The 12,726-nt window shown below is 36.9% G+C and overlaps 1 protein-coding gene across 7 annotated transcripts in view; it reads right to left on the bottom strand.

Annotated features, from left to right (window-relative positions):
- PRDM5 (PR/SET domain 5) overlaps positions 1 to 12,726 on the bottom strand; it is a 238,818-nt gene that overhangs the window by 25,512 nt on the left and 200,580 nt on the right. For all 7 annotated transcript variants that reach the window (XM_054554414.2, XM_063723623.1, XM_054554413.2 and 4 more), the window contains one exon: positions 2,118 to 2,222. In XM_054554414.2, the coding sequence (XP_054410389.1) occupies positions 2,118 to 2,222 (105 nt within the window). The remainder of the gene's footprint in view (positions 1 to 2,117; positions 2,223 to 12,726) is intronic.

Consider the following 12,726-nt stretch of genomic DNA (forward strand, 5'->3'; position numbering starts at 1 on the left):
CCCATGTTCACCACAGCACTATTCACAATAGTCATAAGGTAGAAAGAAGTGTGCAACAACAGATGAATGGATAAACAAATTGTGATATAAAAATATAATGGAATATCATTCAGCCATAAAAAGGAATGACCTACTGATACATGAGACAATGTGGATAAACCTTGAGAACATTATGCTTAATGAAAGAAACCAGTCACAAAAGGTCACATATTGTATATTTCATTTATATGAAATATCTCAAATAGGTAAATCTATAGAAGTGAAAGCAGATTGGTAGCTGTTAAAGGATGAGGGGAGTGAGGTGTAAATGTTTATTGGGTATGGAGTTTTATTTTGTGGCAACGAAAATATTTTGGAGTTAGAGAGGTGGTGCTTGAACAACACAGTCAATATACTAAACGTCACTGAACTGTTCACATTAAAATGATCAATTTTATATCATGTGATTTTCACCTCAATTTAAAAAAATGCAGCACCTTGGTAGGGTGACAGGGTAGAGAACACACATACTGGAGACTGGATGTAGATGAAACAGTGAAGGTCTGAGCTATGTGTTACAAGTAGAAATGAAAACTAAGAGGAATTAATGAATCTGAGAGCTCTTTAAGAGGGAGAGAGATTGGAGTGGGGTGGGAAAGGGTGACTTCTATCCACAATGAGTAGGTTAAGAGGACAAGATTTTGGAACAAAGACAAACAGTTCTATACTGAGCAGTCTGCATTTCAGAAATGTTTAGGAGGCACCTAGAAATGTGGATCTCTACACAGCAGATTAGTATGGGCTGCAAATGAAGATTTCAGAATTTTAAACACGTCATAGAAATAAATGGGATGGAAGCAGATAGAAAAAAGTCAGCTTGTAACATCATAGTTTTAAAAAACATAACATGATGGTTCAATTCACCTAAAGAAATATTCAACAAAATCATTCAGCATAGATAAAAGGATGGGTTAAATATGATGGTAGAAAGATGTCCATATGCAGCTAGTATTTAATTTCTGGGCCGTATATCAGCTATTTGTGTCGCAGTACAATTAAACCATCTAAATAGGTTTTGCCTTTATGAAAATGCTTCCAATAAAAGCAGCAGTGACTTAAACTAATTGAAATCACTGAACTAGGGCTGTAGCTCTGTTCAGTATAGAGCTTTATATGTGTGTATTTCTTTCTCTACAACTGTTTCTTTCCTTAAAAGAAGTGCACTGTTAATAAAGGTATTTTTATGAGTATGCCCACTGGGAGTACATTGTTGCCTTAACCTTACCACTGAAGTTTCATGAAAGGACAAGGAAAACATCTTGTGTTTGTGAGTTTCCTTTCATATGGACTGCTTACCCTATGCTGTATCCATTGGGACATGATGATGGATCTAAGTTCTGGAATTTCCCTCAATATTTAAGCAGAATTCTGCACTGTGCCATATCACACAGCACAGCTTTAATGTTTTTTCTTACATTGATTCCCTAACATTTGTGTCAATTCTCTGTCAACTGCCAATCCTGCACAAAAGAACAGTGGTTTTTTTTTCCCCTAAATTGATCAACATTCAGATTAATTTTACTGTCAACAGTAGTATTTTTTTCCTTTAAGAAATAATGTATGCTATGTCAAATAATTCCATTTCAATTCAAATGTCATAAGCAGAAAACCTAGACACTTAGTAACAGCATTATTTAACACAAAGGAGTTTATACGTATTTTGGAATTTTGTACATGTTTGGCTTTAACCAAGTAAATAATATGTATGACCAGTCAAATCTCTGGTTTAACTGTCATTAATCAGTAAAGATTTGGCCAGACACATGAAAGCTGCCTCAAATCATCATGCATTTACACCTTGGAAGAACAACTCAACGGTATTAAAACAGGGTACAAGCATGTCTAAAAGAAAATCAGAATTTATTTGCTGCCAGTAAACCAAGATGAATAAAATGATTATAATGCAGTTACATGTATTATGCAAGAAAAAGCTATAAATAGCATAAGACATTAACAGGCATAGGCACATTCCAGCAATGCAACATACACACACACACACACACACACACACCCCCCCACCCTCCCACCCCTACTTCCTGTTATTGGAAGACACTATGGGGGAAAAAATCCAAACTCACATCACACTGAAAAGGCTTTTCTCCAGTGTGCGTCCTCTTGTGCTCATCCAGGCCTCGCTTCTGGCTGAAGGCCTTGCTGCACTCTGAGCACTTGTACGGCTTCTCCTGCAGTCAAAAAAAAAGAGACCACTGAAATTGCCAGTGAATGAATGAATGCAGAGTCCTCCATATTCAAGTGTGTGTTATGGGGTCTACAGAATACTGCAGCAAATTTACAGGTATGCTGATATGGTTTGGCTGTGCCCCACCCAAATTTCATCTTGAATTGTAGTTCCCATAATCCCCATGTGTCATGGGAAGGACCTGATGGGAGGTAATTGAATCATGGGGGTGGTTACCCCCATGCTGTTTTCATGATAGTCAGTGAATTCTCACAAGATCTGATGGTTTTATAAGGGGCTTTTCCCACTTTGCTCCATGCTTCTCTCTCCTGCCGCCATGTGAAGAAGGATGCGTGAGCTTCCCTCTTCCACCATGACTGTAAGTTTCCTGAGCTCTCCCCAGCCATGCAGAACTGTAGTGTCAATTAAACCTCTTTCCTCTATAAATTACCCAGTCTCAGGTATTTCTTCATAGTGGTGTGAGAACAAACTAATACAGGTGCTATGAGCAATTTTATATTTTCAGGGGAAATAGGAATAACCCACATCTGTCAGACACTGAAAATGACTAGCTCAAGGCAGTTCAGTTTCAACACTGGATTGTGCTACATTTCCTCCAATGATGTCCTGTCTTTGCAATGCTGGATGCTGGATGGTTGCTGTGATGTAACTACTTACACTTCTAAGTCATTTCTTTTGGTTTATGGGTACCATAAAAATCTACTGAGATACACAGGGCATCATGAATGAAGAAAGTTTGAGAACCCTTGATCTAGAGGGTACAAATTGTTTACTTTCTAAGAGGAATTCCTAGAAATAAAAACTTTAGAACTAAATTTTCTACAGATTTTGGGGGATAAGTTTAAAAGTAAATCAACTGTGATTTATGTATTTTCTTTTTGTTGTTGCAATGGAGTCTCCCTCTGTCACCCAGGCTGGAGTGCGGTGGCACGACGTTGGCTCACTGCAACCTCTGCCTCCCTAGTTCAAGCGATTCTCCTGCCTCAGCCTCCTGAGCAGCTGGTATTACAGGCACCTGCTGCCATACCCAGCTATTTTTTTTTTTTTGGTATTTTTAGTAGAGATGGGGTTTCACCATGTTGACCAGGCTGGTCTCAAACTCCTGACCTCAAATTACCCACCTGCTTTGGCCTCCCAAAGTGCTGAGATTACAGGTGTGAGCCACCGTGCCTGTGTTTTCATTTCTATTACCTCATCTTTTTCCAGTAGGATGTTCTTTTATAAAATCTAAATTACATTTTTAAATGAGGCATTTTATTATAAAAACAATAAAGAAAACTTAAGGCAAAGAAGTATCTCAAAATGAAGAGAAAAAATAATTTAGAATTCCTTAGCCTTCTTTGATACCAGGAACTTAGTCATCTAAGTTTTATCACCATCTTTTTATCATCATCTTTTTAGCCTGGATTAATTGTGAAATAAATTAATTAATGTTATTCCATTCCAACAGCTTGCAAGTTACTACTTAGTGCATCATCAAAAAGTTTCATTCAGATTTAGGTAAATTTGCAGTGAGTTTTTTTTATCAAATATATCTTCAAAAATATTGCTATAAACATTCTTGGGCTGGGCATGGTGGCTCATGCCTGTAATCCTAGCACTTTGGGAGGCCAAGGCAGACAAATTATCTGAGGTCAGCAGTTTGAGACCAGCCTGGCCAACATGGTGAAACCCCGTCTCTACTAAAAATATAAAAGTTAGCTGGGCATGGTAGCGGGCACCTGTAATTCCAGCTACTCGGGAGGCTGAGGCAGGAGAATCACTTGAACCCAGGAGGCGGAGGTTGCAGTGAGCCAAGATGACTCCATTTGCACTCCAGCCTGGGCAACAAGAGCAAAACTCCCTCTCAAAAAGAAAGCAAAAACATTTTTGAATTGAGATAGTGTATGCATGTTTCTTGTTAACAAGTTGTATTTATATTTTCTCTCTAGTATCAAAAAATCTATAACTTTTTTTGCAGACCTATAAAAAACAGTATGTAAATAACCACAGAGACATACATCTGCCCACCAACTAGCCTAAGAAGTCCAACCTTTTCAATACAGGTGCCGCTCTCAATTGCCTCCTCCCCCACCATCTGCAGCACTCTCCCATCTCCTCAGGGATGACAGCTCCTTCAGATATGTTAAGTACCATTCCCTTGCCTTTCTCTATATTGTTACTACCTATGTATGGATGGAACCTTAAGATAGAGTATTATTTTGCCATTTGAAAGTATGTAAATACTATCATTCCGTATCCACTTTTTGTGTGTGTTCTGTTGAGATGTGCTTTATCATTGTTCAACATTATCCTCACAGGTTTCTAGTCCTTGCTTTCATTTTTGTGAACACATGTAGCTCATATTTACTAATTTTCAATGTTGGGCCACATGACATTAAATAACTGCATACCACAATTTATTTATATACATTCTCCAGTGATGGATAGCTAAGTTATTCCCAGTTGTTCACTCTTATAAATAATGTTGCTCTGAAAAATCTTGTACACTTGAATATAGGTGAAAGCAATTCTCTAAGAGATGTGTACCTAGATGTGGGACTGAATCTTCAACTTTTCTACAAATAAACAAATAACTCTGCAAAGTTAAGAAACCAAGCTAATAAACCATTTTATACTCCAATATTCACTGTATCCTTGTGATTCTATCACTTTATTTTAGATGTTTTGAGACTTTCATTAGGTATGTTAAGTATATACAAATTTTAAACTATTATGCTATTGGAAAATAGAACCTTTTATCATTTTGACATGACCTTTTCTATCTGTAATAATTCTTTTTTACCTTGAAATTAATGTGACTGCAATATAGCTATAAAAGCTTTTAAAAATTAGGATTTGCCTGCTATACTCATCTTTTTGCTTTCAAACAGCCTATATCCTTATGTATGGGGAGTGACTTTTATAAACAGCATATGACTAGATTTTTTTAACCCAAACTTTTTTGTGATCCAAAGATTACTTCTGTCTAAGATGGCAAGTTTTGCCTCTTTACAAATTTGTGATTACTGATATACTTGACTATATTTCCAACATTTATTTTGTGCACTACTATTATCCTATTTGTTTTACAAGTTTTTCCCATATATTTTATTACATGTTTTAGATTGATCCTTTTCCCCGGTACTACTTTAAAAGTTATTATCTCTATTTCTATCCTTTTAATGGTTATCCTTAAAATATTTTACTTCGTGTGTTAACTAAAGTTTATCCATATGTTTTGTCTCCTACTGAATAATAGAGGTACTGTAGAATGATCCTCTTACACGTTACTATGTAGCAGTATTTTATTTATATCTTGATTTTTAATGCTTGTCTTAGTCATTTTGAGCTGCCATAACAAAATACCATAGACTGGGTTGCCATAAACAACAGACATTTATTTCTCACCATTCTGGAGGCTAGAAGTCTAAGGTCAGGGTGTCAGCGTAGTCAGGTTCACGTGAGGGCCCTTTTCTGGGTTGCAAATTCCCTGTCCTCACATGGTGGAAGGAAAGTACTCTGGTCTCTTCAGCTCCTTATAAGGGCACTAATCCCATTCATGACAGCTATACCCTCATGACCCTATCAGCTCCCAAAGGTCCCACTCTCTAATACCATCACATTGATGGTTAGGATTTCACATAAGAATTTGGGGAGAATGCAAATATTCAGTCCATTGCAATGCCTAATATGAAATCATTATCATTTTATATAATCAACGTGATTTAGCTTTACACATGTTTAACAATTTCTTTACTTTTCAGGCTTTTTTATGTATCTGATTGTCCAAGGATCTGTTGGTGGCAAATTGTTTTTGACTCAATATGACTACTTTTCTCATTTGTTGTTGAATGAAAGTCTACAAATCCAATGAGATATATAATAGACACATTTTACTCTTTATTTTTTTTTATATTTCGTAATATCTCTTTAACATTTCCATTTCTTTGTGTTGTACTCTAATTTCTTAAAGTCAATTGATTTTAAAAATCAGTTGATCAATTCTCTTTTCAGCTTGCTGTTTAATGGGACCTTAGGCTTTTAATTTCTGTTATCATATTTTTAACCTTTAGAAGTTTTATTTGCTTATTTCCCAATTCCATTTTTGATACAATCTCATTTTTCTCATAAGCAACGCATGTTGTTTATGCCTATCTGAAAATATTCTAGGCATTTATATAATTTACTTTATCTGATAAAGCATTATCTTAAGATGTTTGGAAGTCTAGTTCTGCTTTTTGTGGTTTCTCCTGTCTCCTGCTCGTGGCTTTTGTTTCCTTGGGTGTCTGGGATTTGAAATTGTGAGCACACGTTTGGTGGTCTTTATCTGTTAAAATCCTGTGACCCCTAGGTTGAGGGTAAGTCCCTCCAGACAGCATTTGTGTTTGCTTCTGCCAGGCACTCTGGGATGCTATCAATCAAAGACTGTTTTAAGTTGATTTATTGCCTTAGGGTTTTCTGGTGAGGCAGATATTTTAAGTCTGAACTCCACACTTGAGGGAAGGATTGCGGTTATAAACTCTAAGAAGAAAGATTTCCCTAGCCAGCAATTACTCCAAAACAGTTAAATGTCTCAAGTACCAACCTCTACCAAAGGCAGATTATGTCTAGTCCCCAATTTTATTTTGAGCATAGCAGTTCTAGAGTCCAAGAATAATAGTGGTATGGAATTCCATCTTGCCGTATAATCTGAACATACAGTTTGTCTCCTTTTCCCTGATACCATGAAAAATCAAGTCTTGAGATCACCAACACCGGCAAACACCCTGCAGGTGCTGCATCCTCAACTTGAACTTATCACTCACTTTCAGCTCCATTTTTGTTCATTGAATCCTGAGGGCTATCATTACTTTTTTTACAAGTTCAGATGTTTGCTGTTTGCTTTGCTTTATCCAGCATTAATAAGTGCTGCTTATAGGGCCTTTTCTCCAGGATATGGAGTATCTACCATGTTGCCAGAAATGAAAGTAACTATGTGTATAATTTTAAAGATGTAAAAAAATATGTTTAACGAGTCTTCACAGTCATCAGGAGAAATGTTCAACTTTCTTTACAGTCCAAAAAATATAATGTGCTTCCCCTCTAGTCTGAATAAACATAATCTCTTTTCACAACTTCAAATATTTCTTCAAATATTCCACAGTTTTTCAAAAACTTGAAAATGAAAAGGTAGTTTTAAGTATTTGGATCAGAATTTGTTTGAAGTTGCTGGGATTTCTTATTAAGCCTTTTATTATATTCAAATATTCTACTTAAACTTTTATTTTAAAAAAACATACAAAGACATTATTATGAAGTATATGAGAAGAAACAAAAAGCTTAATCCCTACACTTCACTTGTAAGACCAGAAGTTGTGAAGACATGAGGGGCACGGCACCATGGCAGCTGCCAATGACAGGTGAGGGTTTTGCAAAGAACATCGTAAGACAGAACTAACTGTCAAAATGCCACCCTAAGAGCAAGAAGAGGTATCAGGGAAGAAAAGGCAATGAAAATCAAGACCTGAGCAACAAAGATTAAGAACAACGCTTTTACTCCTTCCCAAATTTCCTCTTAGGAGACACTATCTGGGTGAGTATCCTAGACATTGCTCATACAGATGCTTAAAAGACTGGTTTCCTGCTAGTATACTGAGATTCTGGTGAGGGATGAGGGCTTTGTAGTTATCACAAGAGGTTTAAAATTGCAAACATGTATTAATCATTGCCTTAGCTGAATAAATAATGGCTTACATACTTACACACACACACACACGTTATCCACTCACATATTGATACTTTTCACATGTTTACACATGCTATTGCTGATTAATTTAACATACTTCACTTACAAATGTCGTTGAAATTATATTACCTTCCCTTATTTTCTCCTTCACAATATACTACAAGTACAATAACCATGTATTTATATATGCATGTTGGCAGAAAAGTTAAGGATAAAATGTATAGTGTTAGAAAGGTTCTTCCAACTAAAGAAGTTTGAGGAGGAATCCATTTGATTAAGTAGTTTTCAATCTGCGTGGACTCCCTCTTCTCTACCTAGAACCATTTAAAGCCAGGGAGTCTTTGGGGTTTTGCCCTAAGAGAAGTACATGAAGACCCCACGATCATATTTCCATGTTAGTCTGGCAAGAAAGGCTCTCTGTCATAACTAAGTGTATTAACAGGCAGCTGTGTTTGCCCTTCAAATGCCTCTCTTCTTCATCCCAGATCTTACACAGAGCCTGCACTATTCCTGAAGATATCACAAGAAGATATATAATTCATGGAAGATACTAGTCAGACTGTCTATAGTGCTCCTTGAAGGAACTTCTAATGCCTATCATGGAAAAGGATTCCAATTTATAGTGAATGTCATCAAAACAAGTGTTAGAGAATTCTTGCTCTAGTAAATGGCTCTTATACTAGAGGCAGAGCCAAAAGGTCATAGGCCACTCACCTCTAAAGTTAAGAGAACCAAATAAACCAAAATAGGAGAAAAGAAATGCATTTTCTTTCTCAGAGAGTAAACCCTCACATACCCCTCCCTTACTAATTTCTTTTCCTTACCCCTAATAAGCCATGCCAAAGAAATACCAATCAGACATGGTCAACACAGTTAGAAAGAACAGGCTGAGTGGTACAGGGGATAAGATTGGAGAGGCACTGATTTCTGTTCCTGCTCCTTTCTCTGAACATTGCGGAAAAAAAAACAAAAAAACAAAAAAACTTCATTGCCTCTAGAGCCCCTCTGAGTGGAATATGTAGTATAAATTATACACTTTAACTCATTAGCTGAATTTCAGTAGAGAAAGAATGATTAGGTTCTTGATTAATTCTGTTTCTGAATGATTACACAGTTTAACTGACAAATAGCTTGTCCTTTGTCATCATAACTTGGGAATCATTACTAAATGGAGGCAATGTATTTGTCAGTTAAACTGTGTAATCTATTAGAGGCAGAATTAATCAGGAGTCTCATCAGTCTAGCTTTAATCAAACAATACTTGGCAGAATTCATTCAAAAGGTAGGATTTACACAGCTCTATGCCCTGCAACTTGTAATCTAGGTAATAAAAAGTCGTATTTTGTGTAGTTAATGCCCACCTATATAAAAGAATAGTATCTTCAAATGTTACATTTTTTTGATAAGATAAACTGAATTAATAAATCTCAGCACCATCTGAAAGGGTTCTACAGAAACAAAGTTAAATTTTAGATAAACTTAGGAGGACTCTGAACGTGAAGTCCTTAGAAACAGAAATTGATTAGAAGCTTTCTTTTAGTCGAGCTAAGAATTCCTGACCAAAAGGTTAGAGGTATGACCCCATCAGACAGGCTACCAAGGATAAGGGTGGGTCAACCTCGGATCCCTGGATGCATCACGGGTGTATGATCTACACACAGTAGGTACATAATCCAAAGATTTCCTGTGGTTGCTGTCTATGGTTTACATTAGACCACAATCAAATAAAATGGAAAATAAAACCAGTGAGCTCTCTCTCTTATAGTCAGAGGCCAAGGTAAAGGTGTCACAAAATCATAGAATGATGCTTAATATGTTCTCTTTCATGACAGTGATAGCCTGACTCTACTGAAATTGAGAAAGGGAAACCTGTAGGCAATGAAAGAAAACAGGAAGACTAGTGAGCATGGTGAGGACTGTCAGAGCCTGTGGTCTTCTAAACATATATAATCATGGGTTTGCTTAGGAGAAGGTTCAACTTGCGAGTGAAACACTAGCTCCTCTGTGGCTATATCTTCTGTGAATGCACTAGGGATACACCTTTTCTCTATTTGTCTTGCTCAAAGCTGTAATAAAGCCACAGTGTATGCACTTAATGAAATAATTTCCATGTGACCAACCTGGATTTCATATAAAATTTAGAGAAGCTTCTCAAAGAGGAATTAGAATCAGATGTGGAAGACAGTCTTTGTCTCTCTCTCTCACACACACAGAAAGACATTTTAGGACTTAAAGGGTATGCATACCTTTTGTTCCAAATTAATTTTGTTTGGCTACCTTTTTCTAGATTAGATTATTTTATAGTCATTAATATTTACTCTATTAAAACTCACAAAAATGACATATTTCACCAGATAATTATTTCCTATTTCTAAATTTAAAATAAAATCTAAAAAATTCATAAGGGAGTCTCACTAAGGAGAGACCCTGAGAACACCACATCATCAATTTACACTTAGACCTTTCTGCAAAAGTGGAACATTTTAATGCCTTTAATTTTATATCATTGATTTTAGAGAAGTTTGCCTTAACAAAAATGTTAATAACAAAGGCTCAGCTGAAAGCAAAATAGTGTTTCATTTAAAAAAATCCATGAGGCACAGATTTGGTGTGAATTTCTTAAATATGAAATTTCTAGATAAACTAAATTTTATAAATTCCTAGTTTCCCATCTTCTCAGCTGCTACCATAGTGGCTGATCTGTCAGACACATCACAAACTGTGGCATAGATGAAACTGACAACTTGTAAACAAAAAAGGCTTGTGTTATATTTTTAAAAGATGTGGGGCAGGTTCACTTAACCCTCAAACTTTCTTTTCTGCAAAATGTCCACTAATTTCCACTGTGGAATACGGAGCCTCAACTGTGAGGAAGATCACAGACAGTCAGTTGTTGACTTTCTAGCCTGTACTAAGAAACTATTTGCCAAACTTTCCTTAGACAAGGCACAGAGTACTTAAACTCCCCACTGTGGTCCAGAGCAAGGTTTCTAGATCTCAGCAAAAGGGCCAGATAATTCTTTGGTGTGAGGACTGTCCTGTGCACCCACTAGATGTCAGTAGTACACCCTTCCCCACTCCATCTTCCACCCAGTTGTGACAACCCAAAATATCTCCCGACATTGCCAAATGTCCCCTGGGGGCCAAACCACAGAAACACTATAGACAGTGCTTCTCAAACCATCTGTAATTAAAGACTTTTTCCCAGTCTGTTGCAGAGTGATACTTTTATAAAATATACTAAAAATGAATTACTAGAAAAATTATCATGTACTTGAATGTCACAGCAATGCCAAAATGCTGTAAGAGTTCTAAACACTTCCTCACGGTTTCTTTATTTACCATAGACCAGAAATAAAGAGTTTGTGGGCTGCCACTGGTCTGCGAGCCACACTTTTGAAAAGCACTGGTCTAGAACGAAAGTATCTTTGATCTTAGGATGCCCATAATTCAATTTTATCATAATCTAGATGAACAAATTCTACAATAGACCTTATATAAAGATGACTACCATCATAATTACACTTACACCTTGAATTAGATATAATTTTAATTTTACATATAAAAATTCAAGTTTTATGGCTAAGGTAGTGAGGAAGTTATAAATGGAAAAAAATTAATACTTGTTGAACTTGGCTGGGGCTACTTGGGGATTCATTATCCTATTCTCTGCTTCTGTAGATTTCACATTTTTCTCCTAAAAAGTTAAATTTGTTTTTTTAAAAGCTGCTTTCATGCTATTCTAAAACTTAAAAATATCGCCATTATCCTTCTGCATCAGGGGTTTTGTCTTTCTCTATCTAGGGGAATTATTTTTGATATCAGGAAGATGGATCATGTAAACATTAAACCATCTCAGAAGTCAGAAACTGTGTCTTGTATGCCTGCTTTGAGACAACCCAGTGCTCCAGGGACTGGCCTCGCTGTAAGCCACAAAAACACAGACTGGTGAGCAGTAGATTCCCAAAACCTGGCCCTTCTCTCCCCAACCCCAGCATAGCCAAGCTGTTCACATGTGTCTGGAGTAAGGGGCTTCTTGTACTCTTATATGACAGGTTATGTGTATAACTGGGCCAACATCTGTACTTCATATGGCAATTCCCACAACAGATCCTCCAAGAATAAAAGAGAGCTACAGACAGGGACCTGTGGTGGCCCTGACCACTGATCAGAGGTCAGACTGATGTGTGCTCCTCACCATGGCAGAGGCTGTGAAACCCATGCTGTGATTTTCGGAGTCCTCCACTTTCCCTGGAGTCAGGTAAGATTAGTAATCTTCCCTTAGTATGATGGGCTTTGAGACCAAAAGATGACTACTCGCTTCTATAAACCAAATTCGCAACAGAATCGCGGGTGAAATTTAGAGGAAGGTTTGCAAGTGTGGCCCCATGGGTTTCTATTACACACAGCTGAGGGAACAGAGCTACAGCCCACAGTACGGCATGCCATATATCTAACAGTTCCTCTTAATAGGCCCCTTTCTGAAAGTGCATGTGCCACCAGCTGCATACAATCAAAATGCATTGAGTTTCCCTCTAACAAGCAGCCTTGCTTAGAAAACTTCTTTTACAGATGTTTACAGCTTTTGTGGCTTTTTATTCACCGTCTTATTTTTATAGCCAGTGTGATCTTTCAACATATGACATAACATACCCACGGCCTAGTAAACAATGCACCTAAAAATTATAACTCTTAGGAAGCTAGGAGAACATTTAAAGCAGGTTTCTATATAACACATCCATAATTGGTTTTGCATTGTAGCTAATGAAAAACACACTTC

The sequence above is a fragment of the Pongo abelii genome, chromosome 3 (assembly GCF_028885655.2).
Source record: "Pongo abelii isolate AG06213 chromosome 3, NHGRI_mPonAbe1-v2.0_pri, whole genome shotgun sequence".
Classification (NCBI taxonomy): Eukaryota; Metazoa; Chordata; class Mammalia; order Primates; family Hominidae; genus Pongo; species Pongo abelii.